This window comes from Schistocerca nitens, chromosome 1, assembly GCF_023898315.1.
Source record: "Schistocerca nitens isolate TAMUIC-IGC-003100 chromosome 1, iqSchNite1.1, whole genome shotgun sequence".
Taxonomy (NCBI): Eukaryota; Metazoa; Arthropoda; class Insecta; order Orthoptera; family Acrididae; genus Schistocerca; species Schistocerca nitens.
In genome coordinates, this window is record NC_064614.1 from 430,248,568 (window position 1) to 430,269,690 (window position 21,123).

At 42.8% G+C, this 21,123-nt stretch overlaps 1 protein-coding gene across 2 annotated transcripts in view; it reads right to left on the reverse strand.

The window, feature by feature from the left end:
• Positions 1–21,123, reverse strand: part of LOC126250926 (proton-coupled folate transporter-like) — a 111,747-nt gene that overhangs the window by 16,026 nt on the left and 74,598 nt on the right. For both annotated transcript variants that reach the window (XM_049951599.1, XM_049951598.1), the window contains 4 exons: positions 18,100–18,201; positions 17,390–17,527; positions 17,092–17,175; positions 13,135–13,291 (listed from right to left, as the gene is read on the reverse strand). In XM_049951599.1, coding sequence (XP_049807556.1) covers positions 13,135–13,291; positions 17,092–17,175; positions 17,390–17,527; positions 18,100–18,201 — 481 coding nt within the window. The remainder of the gene's footprint in view (positions 1–13,134; positions 13,292–17,091; positions 17,176–17,389; positions 17,528–18,099; positions 18,202–21,123) is intronic.

Genomic DNA, 21,123 nt, shown 5'->3' on the forward strand with positions numbered 1-21,123 from the left:
GCATTATCTGAAAACTACCTTGAGCAGTTAAACAGAGAACCAACTCGTGGCGATAACATATTAGACCTTCTGGTGACAAACAGACTCGAATTATTTGAAACAGTTAACGCAGAACAGGGAATCAGCGATCATAAAGCGGTTAGTGCATCGATGATTTTAGCCGTATATAGAAATATTCAAAAAGGTAGGAAGATTTTTATGTTTAGCAAAAGCGACAAAAAGCACATTTCAGAGTACTTGACGGCTCAACACAAAAGTTTTGTCTCAAGTACAGATAGTGTTGAGGATCAGTGGACAAAGTTCAAAACCATCGCACAATATGCATTAGATGAGTATGTGCCAAGCAAGATCGTAAGAGATGGAAAAGAGCAACCGTGGTACAAAAACCAAGTTAGAAAACTGCTACGGAAGCAAAGGGAACTTCACAGCAAACATAAACATAGCCAAAGCCTTGCAGACAAACAAAAATTACACGAAGCGAAATGTAGTGTGAGGAAGGCTATGCGAGAGGCGTTCAATGAATTCGAAGGTAAAGTTCTATGTACTGACTTGGCAGAAAATCCTAAGAAATTTTTGTCTTACGTCAAAGAGGTAAGTGGATCAAAACAAAATGTCCAGACACTCTGTGACCAAAATAGTACTGAAACAGAGGATGACAGACTAAAGACTGAAATACTAAATGTCTTTTTCCAAAGCTGTTTCACAGAGGAAGACTGCATTGTAGTTCCTTCTCTAGATTGTCGCACAGATAATAAAATGGTAGATATCGAAATGGATGACATAGGGATAGAAAAACAATTAAAATCGCCCAAAAGAGGAAAGGCCGCTGGACCTGATGGGATACCAGTTCGATTTTACTCAGAGTACGCGAAGGAACTTGCCCCCCTTCCTGCAGCGGTGCACCGTAGGTCTCTAGAAGAGCGTGGCGTTCAAAAATATAGGAAATGGGCAAAGGTCATCCCCGTTTCAAGAAGGGACGTCGGACAGATGTGCAGAACTATCGACCTATATCTCTAACGTCGATCAGTTGTAGAATTTTGGAACACGTATTATGTTCCAGTACAATGAATTTTCTGGAGACTAGAAATCTACTCTGTAGGAATCAGCATGGGTTTCGAAAAGACGCTCGTGTGCAACCTAGCTCGCGCTATTCGTCCACGAGACTCAGAGGGCCATAGACACGGGCTCCCAGGTAGATGCCGTGTTTCTTGACTTTCGCAAGGAGTTTGATACAGTTCCCCTCAGTCGTTTAATGAACAAAGTAAGAGCATATGGACTATTAGACCAATTGTGTGATTGGATTGAAGAGTTCCTAGATAATAGAACGCAGCATGTCATTCTCAATGGAGAGATATCTTCCGAAGTAAGAGTGATTTCAAGTGTGCCGCAGGGGAGTGTCGTAGGACCGTCGCTATTCATCATATACATAAATGACCTTGTGGATAACATCGGAAGTTCACTGAGGCTTTTTGCGGATGATGTTGTAGTATATCGAGAGGTTGTAACAATGAAAAATTGTACTGAAATGCAGGAGGATCTGCAACGAATTGACGTATGGTGCAGGGAATGGCAATTGAATCTCAATGTAGATAAGTGTAATGTGCTACGAATGCATAGAAAGGAAGATCATTTATCATTTAGTTACAATATAGCAGGTCAGCAACTGGAAGCAGTTAATTCCATAAATTTTCTGGGAGTAGGCATTAGAAGTGATTTAAAATGGAATGACCATATAAAATTACTCGTCGGTAAAGCAGATGCCAGACTGAGATTCATTGGAAGAATCCTAAGGAAATACAGTCTGAAAAACAAAGAAAGTAGGTTGCAGTACACTTGTTCGCCCACTGCTTGAATGCTGCTCACCGGTGTGGGATCCGTACCAGATAGGGTTGATAGAAGAGATAGGAAAGATCCAACGGAGAGCAGCGCGCTTCGTTACAGGATCGTTTAGTATGCGAGAAAGCGTTACAGAGATGATAGATTAACTCCAGCGGAAGACTCTGCAAGAGAGTCTCTCAACAGCTCGGTACGGGCTTTTGTTGATGTTTCGAGAACATACCTTTACTGAGGAGTCAAGCAGTATATTGCTGCCTCTACGTATATCTCGCGAAGAGACCATGAGGTTAAAATCGGAGAGATTAGAGGCCACACAGAGGCATACCAAAACAATCTTAACTTTCCACGAACAGTACGAGACTGGAACAGAAGGGAGAACCGATAGAGGTACTCAAGGTACCCTCCGCCACACGCCGTCAGGTGGCTTGTGGAGTATGGATGTAGATGTAGATGCACTGTGATAGCGAAACTTTGCCTGCATCCAGCTGACTTATTTCTGTTCTTAAATTAACATGATCTGGAACATTAGTAAGAGTAGATTTTGTTTATTTTAGCCAGAGATAATATGAATAACAGTTATAGTATTTGTAATGAACTAAAACTGTTAGTATGGCCATGGATTTTATATTTAAAACCAAGAACAAAGTTCAAATGGACGTTTCAGTTACTTCTGTTCTTTCATTAACGTGATCTTGAATATTAGTAAAGGCAGATTCTGTTTATTTCACTGGAGGCATTATTTATAAAAGTTATACTATTTGTAATGAACTGAAGCTGTTTATATTACTTAAATTTAAAACAAGAACAAAATTTCAAATGAATTATTGACTCATTTCTGTTCCAACATTAACAGGATCTGGAATACTAGTAAGGGCAGATTCTGCTTGTTTTAGCTACATGTATAAAAGTACTGATTTATGTTAACAGAAGAGGGCCTCAACATTTAGAAATATCCTACAGGTTTTATTCTGAGGTTGGATATTTATGTTGACACCTGCGTAGTTAGGATGTAAAGATAGGGATAGGGGGTGGTTAGGGCAGGAGGTTATAGGGGACAGGGTTTGGGAGGCTGTGTAGGGTTTATTGACTGATTACTTGTTTTGAATTAGCAAATGTGCGAAATTCTGAAAGAAAAAAATGTTTCTCAGTTCAGTTTGGTGATACTGTATTTGTCAGACTTTGTATTTGTGTTGATAAAGATTTCAGTTTATTCAAGAAGGACAAATATAATGCCTTTGTTGGCAAATTGGAGTATTTGGAGGTTTTGTTCTACGTTGTTTGCAGATTGATTGTGTTGGGGAAAGTGTATGCAAACCTGGATTTGTTCAGGTTGTTAAGACGGGTGCATCCATGTGTTCCTTAACTCTTGTTATGAAACTTCTACCAGTTTGTCCAATATAGGAGCTTGGACATGTGTTGCAAATGAGCTTGTATACACCTGACTTTTGATACTGTTGTATAGTGGTTTTGGTGCTGTGTATGATTTTATTTTGTATTTCGTTGTTCGTTATTTTTATGTTGTATGTCTTGAAGAGGTTGGCAATTTGCTTAGAAATGTTCCTAGGAAAGGCAGGCTTATAAATGTGGTCTTCTTGTTAGTGAGTGGCTGTTCAGCAGTTGGTTGATTTAATTTTGTAGCATGGATTAGTAAATGTATTATCTGTTATAGCAGGATTGTACCCATTGCTGGAGGCAATTGATTTAATAATTTCTATTTCTTTTTGTCTTTTACTTGTGTCCACTGAGATGCAATGTCAAAGTGTGTCGTAATTAGAGCATCTAGCCGATTATCCACGATCGCTCATTTCCTGACCGATTTACCTCTCAGGATTGTATCTATAATCTAACAGTGTCACAGGTATATTACGAGAGTAACATGTCAACAGGTAAACCATCGTTGCACACCTTTTAACACTGGTGATAAAGGTTGAGTGTTTCTCGCATGTTTCTTTTACATACAGAAAACTTCGCGTATACTAAAATCGCTCTACGGTATCAGCATACAGAGTCGCAAACACTTTTTTTTCTAACACAACCTCTGATTTTTAAAAGAGCGATACAATTTCTGAACGTGCAGAGACAAAGTTCAAATAAGGAGTCATGCCCAACCCTCCATTTTTTTACTTTGTGAAATCCAGCACATAGCTCGCAAAAGTAGTTGTGAGATACTGGTATAACTTACGCACAAAGAATATTACAATTTGTATACGAAAACGTTAAATTGACACAGGAAATTATATTGAAATGCAGGATGACCTTCAGACGATCGTTGCTTGGTGCTGGGAATGGAAACTGATACACAACATAAACAAATGTAACGTACTGCGCATAAGTAGGCAGAAAGAGCTGTTGTCGTATGAGAGGTGTTCAGTAAGCAACGCAATACATTGTTTCCTCGGCCTTTTTCTGTTGAAAAAAAATGTAGTATTTGCTGTGGGACATCGAGGAATAATCACGCTTCAGCCCCTATAGTTTCATGAAATTCCAATTGGTGTCGATGCTGTAGATAGCCTTCAAAACGGCGTCTGTAACAGATGTGTAATCTGGCGGAGAGCTGTCGCTGAGTTACTTTTGTCGGAAAACCAGGGCATTCAGATATTCATAGGCACTTACAGAATGTGTTCGGAGACCTGGAAGCGACGAAAAGCACGGTGAGTCTTTGGGCGAGGCGTCTGTCACCTTCACAACAAGGTCACGCAAACCTGTCCCATCTCCCACGTGCCGGCCGGCCACACAAAGCTGTAACTCCTGCAATGTTGGAACGTGCGGACACTCTTATTCGAGGTGATCGACGGATCACAATCAAATACCTCGCTGCTCTACTGGACGTCTGTAGTGGTGACACACTCGTCAACCAGTTGGGGTACTCAAAGGTGTGTGCCCGTTGGTTTCCTCGCCGCCTAACAGAAGACGATAGAGAGCAACGAAGGGCCGTCTGTGCGGTATTGCTTGCGGGTTACGATGCTAATCGTGAAAATTTACTGCCTAACATTATCACAGACGATGAAACATGGGTTCATCACTTCTAACCGGAAATCACACGGCAATCCATAGAGTGGCGACACACCACCTCTCCTGTGAATAAAAAGATCAATATCGCACTCTCAGTAAAATCATGGGGACGGTATTCTGGGACTCTGAAAGCGTTATTTTGTTTGATGTCTTCCCTCATGGTGCAACGATCAACTATGAAGTATTGTGCTACCCTCAGGAAATTGAAGAAACTACTTCAGCATGTTCGTCGCCGCAAAAATAGAAACGAACTTCTCGTTCTTCATAACAACGCAAGGCCTCACACAAGTCTGGGCACCGAGAGGAGGTCACAGAACCTCACTGGTCTGTTCTATCCACCCAGGAGCTCGCATCTCGCACATTCCGACTGCCATCTGTTTGACCCATTGAAGGATGCACTATGGGAAGCTGCACGTGGATGGTGCGGAGGTTATGGATGCAACAAGGCGTTCTCCGACGTCGACCAGTAGAGTGGTACCCATGTAGGGCAAACCGTCCCTCCACGTAAGATGGGGTAAGGCCGTCGCATTGTCCATGCCTTCTAATTTGTATGTTTGAATGGCGTACTCAAAGTCGAGCAAATCTGTTCTATTTAGTTGGTGTAAAGACTAAGCCATGCTAAGTATTCATCTAGATGCATGTGCTAAACCTTCTAAAACGACAGTAAAACTGGCTGATATAACCGACTTCACAACTTAGGATCGAACCAAGACAGATCCCGTGTGCCCAATTAGACAAGTTAAACAGTTCTCGCAGTGTGCTGTAAAACCTCGTAGTTCTATATCTACCTGCTGAACGGCGTTTTAGAAATTTTCTCAGTGACGATGATATTGGTTTTAGGGCGCTTAACAGCATGGCCATCAGTGCCGTTACTGCATACCAACATACACACTCCTTGGTTTGAACGCTGTCTGCTGCGACGGTTCCCCAGTTTTCTGTAGAACGTATGTAGACACGAATATGGGCTTCGTCACTTACAAAGTCGATCGATCATATATCCATGAATTCTTTGGAGATAACCTCGTTGTGGCAGACTGAAGTATGACTTTTAAAACATTCAGCTCACTGTTTCTGTAGAGCGTGATTAATTAGTGTCTCCACTCACAGTAGCCTTTTCGTAGTTGAAGAAAACTGTACTGATCCAGACCTGATGTTGTTTAATGGAAAGATAATCAGCAAAATAAAATAAAGTACCTGTTACATTTGACTGAATAAAACATACGGGCCGAGTTATCCACTCAAAGCTCATGGACTTCCTGCCTCCAAAACTTTAGGTAAGAGACCTGATACTTCACAAAATTCTAAAATGCGTGTTACACTGTTGTCACTGTCAGATAAGATGGTGCATGTATCTCCAGCCACGCAGAGGGTTGCCCATAGGCCAGCATATGAAACACATGTAGTTAAAATATGTTGCACCGAAAATGATATTCCATAGGCTCCACATATCGGTGGTCACCCAGCCGGAGAAATGGACAGTGTCCTATTCTTAACCAACTGACTATCATTTCCTGTCATTGGTGAGACTGGCATCAGGTTCGCCGTGCCTGTGTGCTCGATTTGGTTTACCGCAGTTTGCCGACCAACGTCATCTCACTGATGCATGATCCTTCGCCTGACAATGCGACGTAGCATGCACGAGATTGGCGCACCGAATCGCAACCGCTCCCCTACACGTTTCCCTGGCAGCTTTGTCAGCTGCATTATTTTCCCGTATCCTAACTGTCCCGCTACCTAGTAGAATAGCACTTCTTTGTCTTGTTTTTGAATCTGTTGCAAGTCTGTATAAGTTTTTCTACTGAAGTTATTTATTGTGCAGATTGCGAGGCACTGCGCGAGGAGACGAGAAATTTTCTGTTGCGACAGCGTCTCACCTGCTCCTTTCCTTTCAGGACTGCGTGTACTTCGGGATCACAATTTCTTATTTGTTTCGGGAGGCGAGTCCTGAAGATCCTACCACGGAAGACAGCTGAACAGCCGTGTGTATACTCCTGCTTAGGTCCATCCCTGTATATGAGGATAAAAACTTGACACAATCTTAAAATTGAGAAAAAGGAAAGAAACGTAATGTGAAGTACACTATTTCTTTCATTCTATCTGGCTTCAAATCACTTTGATTCTCTGGAGACGCCAAGGTGGCAATTTTTTTCATCACTGTTTCGTTACCAGAAGATATGATACATCTAGGTCGATAAGACATTCCTGGGTGGATTGGTCGCATGTGGCCGCCTCCTGAATGTCCGATCAATGTTTTAACGATGCGTTACACTAAATAGCAATGACTGGGGAAATGATAATTTTTTCATGGCCATTCTTGCCATGGGGAGCCGTCTTCGTAGACTACATTAGTGAAGTGCTGATCCACGCGCAACGTTGCCTCACTCTAGTCGGGATATTAAAAAAGTTCTATAAAACTGCGCTCGACGGGACCTGTCTGCGCCCCAAATATTTCCGCAGAGGCATTCAAAAATAGTATTACGCCCTTTGTTCTTAGGTGTTTTAGGTACGATAGCAAGGTTATTTTCGTGTCGAACATTAGGCCCAGATATCACACATATTCCTTAAAACGTAAGACATTGTTATACATTTTGAGAGATGGTTGGTTATAGCTCCGACATGAACGGTTAAAATTTACACAAATAGTTTTCTCTGATGAGAACCCTAAACCATTTGTATTAGCCCATTTTTCTAACCTCGTAATTGCCAGCTGTAGTTGCTGCATTGTGGTTGTAAGATCGAAAAAAGAAAGGAAAATGGCCAACTCATCCACTATCAGTGGACTTTTGACAGGCGTCTTGACTGCGGATGTAATGTCAACGACAACTATTGCAACAAGTGTTACACGTAGCTCACTGCCTTGGGGATCTGCATTCTCCCTAACGAGAGCGATCTGATCTCTGATCTCTTCCAATTCCAGTCGAGTTCGAGATGGTGTCAATTTATGGGCACATATTTTTCGAACATGACGAAAATTTCATGCTGGTTTGTTTATCACTTCTACCGAAGGAAATCGAATTTTCTGTTTCTGACTGATACACTGAAGCAGTCCTCATCGATAAAATGGCAGTGTCTGTCTGTGTCTACTACTTTCACACTGCCATGTAAAACTCAGTGTAGCCTCAGAAAGACGCGGTGTATCTGATACGTGAATTGACAACAAGCGTCCCTCTGTAACGAATAAATTTTATGGTTCTGGAAGTTGCTTAGTGTCCTTCTGGATGTTGGCGACAGACGTTGCTTAGTATACTACTGCCATGTTTGTGCTGTGCAAGTGACAGAGGAGAGATGTCTCCAGAGAACTATAAGGGGCGATCAAATGAAAGCGAGATCGATGAAAAAATTTTCATAAACTGTTTACTATTTCACATAAAGTAATGGCCGTAACTGTTAACACATGGGCTGGGTAAAAAGTAGTGGCAACACTGTTATATTTCATACCACACTTTACCTGACATATGTTCACCGTATTACATGCCCTTAATATAATCGTCTCGCATCTCGATCTCTCCCCCCCCCCCCCCCCCCTCTCCACATACACACACGTGGAAGGTCTCGTGTACCGTCAGCGCGTCCGTCTCTTTCGAAGTCTCGCAAGAACCTCCCTATGGCACGGACGATGTCTTCTCTCACTTCGGTTACTGCATGCAATGATCGAGGTACAACAGTGGCAACGTTACGAACTTGCAGTGAAATTGCTCAATCGCTACCCCAGGGAACGCGAACGCTGGGCTCGGTATTACGAACGACGATTAAAGGGACAATCCAATAAATGGAAACGCCATGTTTCTCCTCGCCCATAAATGAGCTTGTCGCAAAGTGATTGTTATTGTGGCTTACGATATCCGTGGGTTAATCCTGTAATATGTTGTAGTACATGGGCAGACGGTCACTGCCGCCTGCTACTGCGATTTCTTGTGACATCGCCAATTACCCGCTCTAACAAGAAAGCGGTGGCACCTTTTGGCACTGCATCCATCATCCTTAATGACAGTGCACAATGCCATACGGCGAACCCCGTGTAGGAACGCCTGAATACGTGGAGGTGGGATATACTGGAGCATCCATCGTTTCACTCGATATGAGTCCGTGCGATTACGACCTGTCCACCAAAAGGAAGGAACCTTTCTGTTACACGTGCTACAACGCAAGATAAAATATCATCCGTGCTATATGGCGATCCTTGCGAGACAAGGACAAAGAAGAACGCGCTGGCAGTGTACGAGGCATCCCGTCTATGTGGGGGGGGGGGGGGGGGGGGGGGGGAGGAGATCGAGATGCGGGGCGATTATATTAAGGGCATGTATACGGTGAATGACTGTCTATAAAGTCTGGCACGAATTATAACAATGTTGCCGCTACTTTTTATCCAAACCATCTACATTTATCCCACTGTGAGACAATACGGTGAACGCCTTCAACGAGAAATGTTTGCGGATCCCTACGGAACCGTGATTGTTCCCGAGCGTACAGCCTCTACCTCCGATGCAAATCGATGGACGCAAATGTCTTCCTTCAGGGTTCCAAACACATGGAGAACGCATGGGAAGAGTTTGGATACAATCATGGTTCCGTAGGCGGCCGCAAACATGCTTTCATGAAGGTATTGACCGTCTAGTCTCGCAACGGGATAAATATATTACTAGGTATGACTATTACTTTTGGAGTAATAAGCATTTACTTAATTTTTTCTATCTGTCTCGTTTTCATTTGATTGCCGCTTACAGAAGATGACTCCGCTTGCTAAAGAGATATCGGACGGGTCCGTTTCTAAAGTTGGATATTGCCGTTCTGGAAACGTTCGCAGTCATTATCATTGTAGCATGACACTGAAACCTCGGAGACGAAATAAAAGGTATAATTTTCTGCTCAGAGCATGACAAGCAACTGAATCTAAATTAGTGAGCAACTGCAAAGGCCACGCACAGTCTTCTACATTACGCTCGACAATGTAATATCAGAATAGTCTAAACCTGTAACTTAGCAGACTCACAGTTAGCTCTGCATATACGTGAGAGTTCTCAATAAAAATTTTGAAGAAAAAGTCTGTACTGCAAATACAGATGAGTGGGCGCCTATGAACAAGACCAACTTTATACAACATTAGCAAAGAATTTGTGCTCGTCAACAATAGAGTAGCGCTCTGCATTGATAAGGTACTTAATTCTGTCGGTGGAGTGACAATGTTAAGCGCGAGATAAGCGGCAATTACGAGGATTATTTCTTCAACAATTCTTTATTGAAGAAAATGAGAACTAAACAAACGAAATAAAGATGCTATTTTTCCACATAATCTCCATCCCGTTCTGTGGTCTCCCTCCAGCGCGAAACAATGGCGTGTATGCCCTGTCGGTACCGATCCTTGTCCTGGTGGCGGAGCCAGTACTTCACTGTGTGAATCACCTCCTCATCGTCCTCAAAATGTCTTCCGCGAATAGTATCCTTTAATGGCCAAAACAAGTGGAATTCCGAAGCGGCCAAGTCAGGGCTGTAGGGTGACAGCCGTGGGTGGTCTGCCTGACAGCTCCAAATCGTGGAGCTCCTCCGAACCGCCTTCTGGTTGACCTCACCCTCCGTGTCGAGCGACTAACTGTACTTAGACTTTGCACAAGCGTTTGTGAATATTCCGTACAGTTTCTTTCTCTGCAGTGAGAAATTCAAGGACGGCACGTTGCTTGTAACGTACATCAACTATAGACGCCATTTTGAAACTATCATGCAGCTACGCTATCCGTCGGAAGTGACGGAAACTTGGCGTGCTCTCTCAGGAGACTTCAAACAATACATACGTAACTTTCCGCATTTGTAGCAGTTTTCGGCTGAGAAAAAAAAAATGTGTTGCATTACTTTCTGGGCAATCCTCGTAGTTAAAATATACAGGGTGTAACGGGTATTTGGACCTTAATATGTACACACGTCGGTGTGTTGACTGTTTTTTCTCTTTGCCGAACAGTCTTCCCACAAACACGTTACATATTTCTGTGTGATTACTCTGCTATTCACAATAAAGTGCCTGGCAGAAGGTTCAGTAAACTATCTTCAAGTTGTCTCTTTACCGTTTCACTCTTGAATGGCGCGCGGGAAAAACGAGCACTTAAATTTTTCTGTGCGAGCAAAAATTGGAAATTTGTAGTAAGGACTATGGGACCAAACTGCTAAGGTCAGCGGTCCCTAGGCATACACACTAATTAATCTAACATAACCTAACTTACGCTAAGGACAACACACTCACCCATGCCCGAGGGAGGACTCGAATTTCCGACGGGGGGAGGTGCCGGCGATGGGTGGGGGGTGGTAGTGGGGTGGGGTGGGGGGGGGGTGGAGCCGCGCGGACCGTGACAAGACACCCTAGAGCGCGCGGCTCTGTGTGAGCCCTGATGTCTCTTATTTTATCGTGATGATCATTTCTTCCTATGTAGGTCGGTGCCAACAGAATGCTTTCGCAGTCAGAGGAGAAAACTGATGATTGAAATTTTATGAGAAGATCCCGTCGCAACGAAAAACGCCTTTGTTTTAATGATTGCCACTCCAATTCACGCACCATGTCTGTGGCACCATCTCCACAATTTCGCGATAATACAGAACGAGCTGCCCTTCTTTGCATTTTTTCGATGTCATCCGTCAGTCCCACCTGATGCGGATCCCACACCGCACAGCAATATTCCAGAGTAGGGCGGACAAGCGTGGTGTAAGCAGTCTCTTTGGCAGACCTGTTGCACCTGCTAAGTGTTCTGCCAATGAATCGCAGTCTTTGGTTTGCTCTACCCACAACAATATCTATGTGATCGTTCCAATTTAGATTATTTGTAATTGTAATCCCTAAGTATTTAGTTGCATTTACAGCCTTAAGAATTGTGTGACTTATCGCGTAATCGAAATTTAGCTGATTTCTTTTAGTACTCATGTGAATAACTTCACACTTTTCCTTATTCAGTGTCAATTGCCACTTTTCGCACCATGCATATATCTTGTCTAAATCATTTTGCAATTCGTTTTGGTCATCTGATGACTTTACTAGAGGGTAAATGACAACATGAACTGCAAACAATGTAATAGGTCTACTCAGATTGTCTCCTATGTCGTTAATATGGATCAGGAACAATAGAGGGCCTATAACACTTCCTTGGGGAACGCCGGATATTACTTCTGTTATACTCGATGACTTTCCGTCTATCACTACGAACTGTGAGCTTTCTGACAGGAAATCACGAATCCAGTCGCACAACTGAGTCGATATTGCATTGGCATGCAGTTTGGTTAGTAGACTCTTGTGAGGAACGGTGTCGAAAGCCTTCTGGAAATCTAAAAATATGGAATCAATCTGACATTCCCTGTCTATAGCACTCATTACTTCATGAGTATAAGGAGATAGTTGTGTTTCACAAGAGCGATGTTTTCTGTAGCCGTGTTGACTACGTATCAATAAATCGTTTTCTTCAAGGTAATTCATAACGTTCGAACACAGTATATGTTCCAAAACCCTACTGCAAATCGACGTTAGTTTACTATGCGATGTTTTCTGCACAGTCGTTACTTAATCACTATGTGAACTATGCCTGTCGGTATAATTGTTGGGTGTGCGCATGTCCACACTTCAGCATAGATCAGGAACAATAGAGGGCCTTTAACACTTCTCTGGGGAACGCCGGATATTACTTCTGTTTTACTCGATGGCTTTCCGTCTATTATTACGAACTGTGACCTATCTGACATGAAATCACGAATCCAGTCGCACAACTGAGGCGATATTCCATAGGCACGCAGTTTGGTTAGAAGACGCGGGGGAAAATAAACATGTACTTGGAGGTATTAACCGATCTAAAAACATACGACTTGTAATACCTATAGCTAGTTGACAAATAACGCAAATACTGACGTAACGTTGTTCGGAACTTCACCCTCAGTCACCAATAGGAATATCTGCACTTACACGCGTTACACAGTGTATATTTCTGTGTTTTCGCCCAGCTCGGGAGTATTGTGCGAAAAATAAAACTCTGAAGTTTTTTCGCACAATACATTTACTATTGCTGGCGTCGTCTTTCACAGGCGATGTTTCAAGTGTGTTGCAAGTGCTTACTGCTTTGAGTCCCCTCAGACTGGAAAATGGAATTAGCCGATCAAAACATTCTAAAATGTATCTTCTAACAACCAAGCTCAAAAATCTGTGTAAGACGACCACCCCTCACTGCCTTGGCTCACTTTTGAACACGCGGGTTACGGTTTCTGAACGTGTTGTCATTTCACCGTTCGTTCGTTTGGGGCGAAAACAATAAAAGTTTGACTCACAGGAGCAGCGTGAGGTCGAGCGCCATGATGGCGGCGGAGAGCAGGTGGAAGGCGCCAGGGAAGGACTCGATGGTCGCCTTGAAGACGGCGCTGTAGACGGGAGGCCCCACCAGTGGACACAGCGACTCCAGCGTCACCGCCAGCGCGAACACCTGGCCTGTGGACACACAGAACAGACGGGCGCTGCTCATCTCTCTCCACAATGCGGTCACATGGATGCAGTGGCTTTCAAACAGCTTCCTCATATTAATTTTCAGCAGCCTTGTGTAACACCACATCTCAAATCCTTCGGTTCTCTTCTTTACTGTGTTTAGCACTGTCCATGAGTCCAACAAACCAAAGAATGTTGTGCTCCAGACATATGTTCCTCAGGAACGTCTTCCTCAAATCAAGGCTTATGTCCGATACTAGTCGACTTCTTTCCTCGAGGAATGCTCTCTTAGCAAGTGTGATAGTCTCCTTAATTCTCCTTTATTCGTCCATCAAGGGCTTATTCTCTTTTTTTCCATGGTAGAAAAATTTGTTGGAATGGACGCTCTATACTCTTCACACCGACAGCTTATTTCTTCTCCTATCAGTTAAGCACACAATTCCAAACCTTCGTAGAGACACTCAATGCACCTTTTCCATCAAACCGCTCTCTCTTCCTTGTCTAAGGGTAGAAATTGTTTTCACTTTTGATGGTAATGTCTTTGGTTTTAAATTCTCCGAAAATTTTATCTGAATGTATTTGTATTTTCTCCTTTTGTCTATTAATAGCAGCATTTCCTCGTTCACCTATTATCCCTTCCCAGTTATCTTTCTTATATCTGTATTTGTCTGTCTAACTACTGTGATTACCGCTTTTAGTAATGACAATTCATCCTCAACTAACTAATACAATAACATTCATTACTCCAATAGCTACAGCTTTAGGGATCAGGAATCGTAGCTCATCATTCCTCAATGTTTCAGTATCCCACTTATTTCTACAATGGTTCTCGCCAACAAATCTCTTAATGTCGAACCTATTCAAATGGTTCAAATGGCTCTGAGCACTATGGGACTTAACATCTGAGGGCATCAGTCCCCTAGAACTTAGAACTACTTAAACCTAACTAACCTAAGGACATCACACACGCCCATACCCGAGACAGGATTCGAACCAGCGACCGTAGCGGTTCCTCACAATTACTAAATTACGATAAGAGTCTATGTTTGCTCCTTGGTACGGTTTACAATCTAATATTTGATTTCGAAATATCTGTCTGACAATGACGTAATCCAGTCGGTATCTTCTTGTTATTTTTGAACAGAAAATTTGCAATTACTAGCGGAAATCCGTTGTAGAATTCAAGATTTCTTTATCCTGTTTCATTCTTATTGCCGAACATGTATTCTCCGACAGCTCTGTCTATTATTTCTTCCTTCTACTATAGTGTTCCAAAGCCCCTGGATTATTACATAACAGTTTCCCTTTACGTGTTGTGTACCGCGTTCACTTCCATCATATACACCTGCTAACTCGTCGTATGCTGCTTGTGGTATTGGCAGTTGTAACTGAACTGTAATTGTTCTCTTTCAATGGATTTAGCTTCTGTTGAGAATAATCCTATCTCTGAACTGTTCAGTGTCACTCACATCTTGCCCTACCCTAGTAGCCATAGTGGATCTTACTCCCTTTACGCCATTTCCTGACGTGATTGACATTACCAATTTTTATTTATTTTTTTATTTTTTAGCAGATACCCTCATCCTCCTTCCATTTCAATTCACTAACAAGGAACTCCTTGAGTGCGAGGCCGCAAAAGGCCAATGATGTTTACGGCATTCGACGCCCCACGTATTGTCTACCAGGCAACCCACAATATTGGCTGCTAATGGCGATAGGGTTTGGGACTGGAGATATCCAATTGTGAGCACAGCATGAGGCTACGGAGCATAGTTCAACTGTTTATTCGATGAGTAACTCAGAACAGTGCTACAGGGCTAGTGGTGTTGATATAAAGCAGAGCAATGCAACGATAAACAAAGCAAACATTGCATTATTTCTACAACAACAGTTGCCATATCGTCAGAAAGGAACCCAACGAATTTTGAAGAGTGAGAAAGAAGAGGCAAATGAAATATCAGTGTTTCCGGAAGAGGTGTCAGTGGAATTGTGATGTCGTATACGCTCGACTGTGAGGACAATGTACACGTGGAGTACAATGATGACGACGCGTGCTTAACAAGGGAAATTAATATTGAAACAAATCATGTAGTCATGTAGTTCACCATCCTTCTCGGACAGGGAGCCACAAATCTCGTCTCCAATGAAACGTGGTAAAGGATAATTGTTGTCCAAAGTGGCTTACTAAGCATAATTACATACATGGAAGATCATCCGCAGCATAGTAAAGAAAAAAAAGAAAACAATTATGAATAGATTTCGATTAAGTCCGTAGCAGTATGACCGTGTAATACATAAGAAAAACTACTGATATTCAAGGGAGGTCAAGACGTACTTGTTACAAAAACTGGCGTTTCCGCATTTCAAGGATGCTCGATACAATTTACAGGACGCGCATGATAGTGACCTACTACTACTGTATCCAAAGCACTTTGCGTGCGGCATAGATTACAGCTATTTCAAGGGAAGCAATGGATGGTTGCATAACTTCAAACAGCGTTACAAAATTGGAAAACGTAAGGTAATGAAATTTCAAACCAAGTGTCATCTTGACGATGTACAGTATACTGTGGAATCGACCCGACAATTTGTAGATCAGATAAGCAAAGGAATTTGTTTCCAACTCCACCAATCTGGATTTCAAGAGGAAATGCATATGAAGGGAAACTTGGAAATTAGAGTACCAAGAGTACTGTATCAATGTCAACTAACATCAATGCCTTATGGCGACTGTTGATTTGGATGGCAAATGGACTGGAAAGTTATTTATTGTTCTGTGAGAAGTTGGTGGTGCTTTGCTCCCTACGATTCTTTCTCGTGTGTGTGATCTTGCAAGGGCACTACTGAATATTTACATCTCATCAAGCAAGAGTGGGAAAATGGGCGTGAGAAAACTACAGCTATGGTATGAGGACTGCTTTTGGCCAACAGCTGGTAACTTGTTTTGCTTGATTCATGGTGCTTATACCCGTAAACATCATACTCCTTTAGAGGAAACTATCCCTTCTAATAAATATGTGACATTGCTGTTCATACAACGGGGAACCACTGGACATGTTCAGCAACTGGATGTTTATATTACTCGTGACCACAAAACGTATTATCGCGCTATCTGCAGCTAGGCGTTAAAGGATAGTCAGTTTCACGATAAGTTCCACGACAGACGGTTTCGCATTCGGTTTCATGCCATCACATTCCACCCGCTCTCATCACTGCTTACACGAATATGATTTCTTTAAGAGTGGATACCTAGCTGAACGTCCTGTGCAGTTTGTAACTCCCAAGGAATTCGCCTTCGATCTTGATGGTGCGAACCTCTGAGATCACTGTGGCGCGCCATTTTTCATTTGGTGTTCATGGAGCAAGTTAATGGTTTGTTTTGAACATTTCTTGAATGTCGCAGATGTCCATTTTGTGAAGTGTAATACAAACAGCCCATAGATGGTTGATCTCTGCACCTCCCAGACATTTCCTGTCGTCCTCCTGACGCACATTCTGAGTCATTAGCAGTTAATATTTTTCTGTCATAATTGTTAACACAACATTTTCTAATTGGCCTAACTGAAGATTGAGCTTGCGACCTCGCACTCAAGGGGTTTCGTGTAAGCCCTAATAGATCTACGTTGCAGCCTTCATATTTCCATTTTCTGATGCAATACCTCCCTTATTACATTCCGGTTCTGACATTCAAACCTCCGACTTATAGAATGTTGCCACTTACTTTATATTTTTTTCTTTTCCTCATGATCACATCCAATTTAGCTAATAAATCGTAAAACTGCTGTTATAAAGGGAACTGCACTCACCTATCTCGTCCTTGGCCACCAGCCTCGTCAGCATCGCTCTTACCAGAACCCAGATCAAGGCTCCGAAGCAACTGATAGCTCCGCCTACAAACAAATCAGAACACATTTCATTGAGAGGAGAACGATAGTGTCAGAATGGAGGAGGAGTGGAGGAATTGACGATGAATACAGTTGCTCGATGTTTTCTCTGAATATACTCGGTATTATAACATAGAGTTGGAGTAGGGATAGTCATAACTGATAATAAGGACATAACTCAGCGAACACAAAATAAAAATTCGCAGGATAGCTGACATACCCAGAAACATGTACCACGACTCCGGTGATATGGCGTGGATTACGGCTGCAGAGATCTTGCAGGAGAAAGTGATGAAGGCTATCCAGCCGTCGCCCAACTTGAGCCACCGCACGAACACCATGACGCCCACCAAGGTTCCTGCAACGATGGAACGCCTTGTCTCGGAACAGTAACTCATTTCGCGATCCATCACAGCAATGTGCGGATTTTAGTAAACATTACTCTCGTAGTACTTATTCTGGTACAACTGTATTCGGAAACCTCTGCACGATATTTCTAAACAAACCATAAAATCTAAGAAAGCCGAATATTTACAGTCTTACTGAAAAACAGTCTGTTCTACAATTGAACATTTTTAATGACAGTATTTTAAACTCGACAAAAGAAAGCTCCTTAAGGAAAAGCAAAACCGGAGAAAATTTCTAACGAAGGGACATATAAACTTATGTATAGGTCACCAACACCGCAGCACATATTGGAAACCTAATCTAAATGGTTTTACTGGATACTCACTTGCCGCTGTACTTAGGGTAGCATTAAGCGCGTTGAAAGAAAAAGCTAATTTCTGATCAGTCCTGTTGAATAAATATTTATTATCTATCTCTTTGCATCTTCAGCTGTTTCAGTGTTAAATCTGTGCATTGAGCCCTAAAATGACGTCGAATACTTTGGGACGTGACAGGAAGCAGAACTAATGTGCTGAGCCTCACCTGCAGCAGTGGTGCCATTGCTGAAGAATCTGAACAGCAGGTTGTCCTCCATCGTCCACTGGAACTTGGCGTTCACGAATTGGTAGTAGACAACACCTTCTCCTAGAAATGCGGAACACAGCATTGCACGTTGAGTATTTCCAGATACTGGTCCAAGTACGAATTGAAATAAAAAACTCTTCTGTAGTTTCGGTTTCTATATCGTTTCTGCGGATGAATGTAATACCTTTTGCATTCGATATCATTTGCTCACTGAATATCATCTGAACAATTGATAAGCGCTGTTCATAAAACTACCTAGTACAATGAAACAACTACTGGTTGTAATTCAGTCATCTCCTCTATCTTCTCTACTAATGGGAAGCTACACACAAGGGTCAGGTATCTGAAAATGAATGGATGCTAAGCATCACATGAAAAGTACCTGTCAAGTGGGAACGAGGGACCAGCACACATGTAGTGAGAGAAATTACTTCATTCTTCGACATGACATTCAGAATACATTACTTTCTGCTTCGGTAAGCAGCTGTTGCGCTGCATTAAAAATTGAGGACAAGGAATAAAATTATCTTTGACTTCATCATACCAAGTTTAAAAAATAACACAGACAAGCTCCTATAGAAGCAGAGAGTACGTAAAGGACGTTGATACGAGGAATTCCATTTTATATACTCATATATATATATATATATATATATATATATATATATATATATATATATATATTTTCGGTTTCTATATCGTTTCCCATATAACGTTGTTGTGATGCCTCGTGTAAGGAGAAAAAATGCGTACCATCACGTTTCCGACTTTGATAAAGGTCGGATTGTAACCTATCGCGATTGCGGTTTATCGTATCGCGAAACTGCTGTTCGCGTTGGTCGAGATCCAATGACTGTTAACAGAATATGGAATCGGTGGGTTCAGGAGGGTAATACGGAACGCTGTGCTGGATCCCAACGGCCTCGTATCACTAGCAGTCGAGATGACAGGCATTTTATCCGCATGGCTGTAACGGATCGTGCAGCCATGTCTCGATTCCTGAGTCAACAGATGGGGACGTTTGCAAGACAACAACCATCTGCATGAACACTTAGACGACGTTTGCAGCAGCATGGACTATCAGCTCGGAGACCATGGCTGCGGTTATACTTGACGCTGCATCACAGACAGCAGCGCCTGCGATGGTGTACTCGACGACGAACCTGGCAAAACGTCATTTTTGTATGAATCCAGGTTCTGTTTACAGCATCATGATGGTCGCATCCGTGTTTGGTGACATCGCGGTGAACGCACTCTGGAAGCGTATATTCGTCATCGCCATACTGGCTTATCACCCGGCGTGATGGTATAGGGTGCCATCGGTTACACGTCTCGGTCACCTCTTCCTCGCATTTACGGCACTTTGAACAGTGGACGTTACATTTCAGCTTGTTACGACCCGTGGCTCCACCCTTCATTCGATCCCTGCGAAACCCTATATTTCAGCAGGATAATGCACGACCGCATGTTGCAGGTCCTGTACGGGCCTTTCTGGAAACAGAAAATGTTCGACTGCTGCCCTGGCCAGTACATTCTCCAGATCTCTCACCAACTGAAAACGTCTGGTCAATGGTGGCCGGGCAACTGGCGCATCACAATACGCCAGTCACTATTCTTGATGAACTGTGATAACGTGTTGAAGCTGCATGGGCAGCTGTACCTGTACACGCCATCCAAGCTCTGTTTGACTCAATGCCCAGGCGTATCAAGGCCGTTATTACGGCCAGAGATGGTTGTTCTGGGTATTGATTTCTCAGGATCTATGCACCCAAATTGCGTGAAAATGTAATCACATGTCAGTTCTAGTATAATATATCTGTCCAATGAATACCCTTTTATCATCTGGATTTCTTCTTGTTATATATATACGCCTCATTAGATCGAAACTGTATCCTTACTTTTTATCGACTACATTCTGTTCACTGCGTACAAAATAATATATGCAGTGAACTTCGTTCCTGTTTTCCAGAGTAGCTTTGTGATCCCGCGAAATCTATGTAGAGAGTTCATCTTAAATACACTCACAGAAAAAAAATCGGAGCACCAAGAGGAAGTTGTGCATCATAAACGAAAGTTGGAAGGATTGTTTCTACATCTGAAAGATAATGTCTTATCAAATTCTGCACCAGTCACATAGGAGTGGAGTTAGTAGCGCCACTATGAGGAGGCTTTAAAAACACGTTGTACCAGACGTGAGAGTTAGTTACCTTTGAGATTGGACGTAACGAATTGATTTTAGTCGAGAATGCTTTTAAGGCGACAAAGACGCAATTTTCAACACCTCACTGAGTCTGAACAAGGTCGTGTAATTGGCCTACGAGGAGCTGGATGCTCCTTCCGTAATATTGTAGACACTTGGCAGGAGTGTAGCCACTGTACACGACTGCTGACAGTGATGGTCACGAGAGTGTACAGTTGCAAGAAGACCGGGCTCTGGACAGTCGCGTGCACTTCAGAGAAGGAATACCATCGTTTTTGGTGTATGGCTCTGGCGCATCGTACTACATCTGCAGCACCAATTCGAGTAGCAGTTGGCACCACACTGACGTAACGAACTGTTAAAAATCGGTGGTGTCAAGCGAGAGCTCATCGGAGGGCAGGGTGGAGGTCTATTGTGTTTTCTGATGAAAGCTGGATCTACCTCGGTCCCAGTGATGGTTGCGTGTTGGTTAGAAGGAGGCCATTTGAGAGCCTGCGACTTATCTGTCTGCGTCATAGACACTCTGACCCTTCACCTGACTGGGGCGCGATGATAGCAGGAGCACTCTCGTGGTTATCCCACGGACCCTGACTGCAAAACTGTATGGCAGAGTGGTGATTCGACCTGTCGTGCTGCCATTCATGAACAGTATTCCAGGCGGTGTTTTGCAAAAGGATAACGCTCTCCCACATGCGGCTGTTGTAACCCAATATGCTCTATAGAGTGTCGATATGTTGGCTTGATCCACTCGATCACCAGATCCGTCTCCAATCGAGTAAATA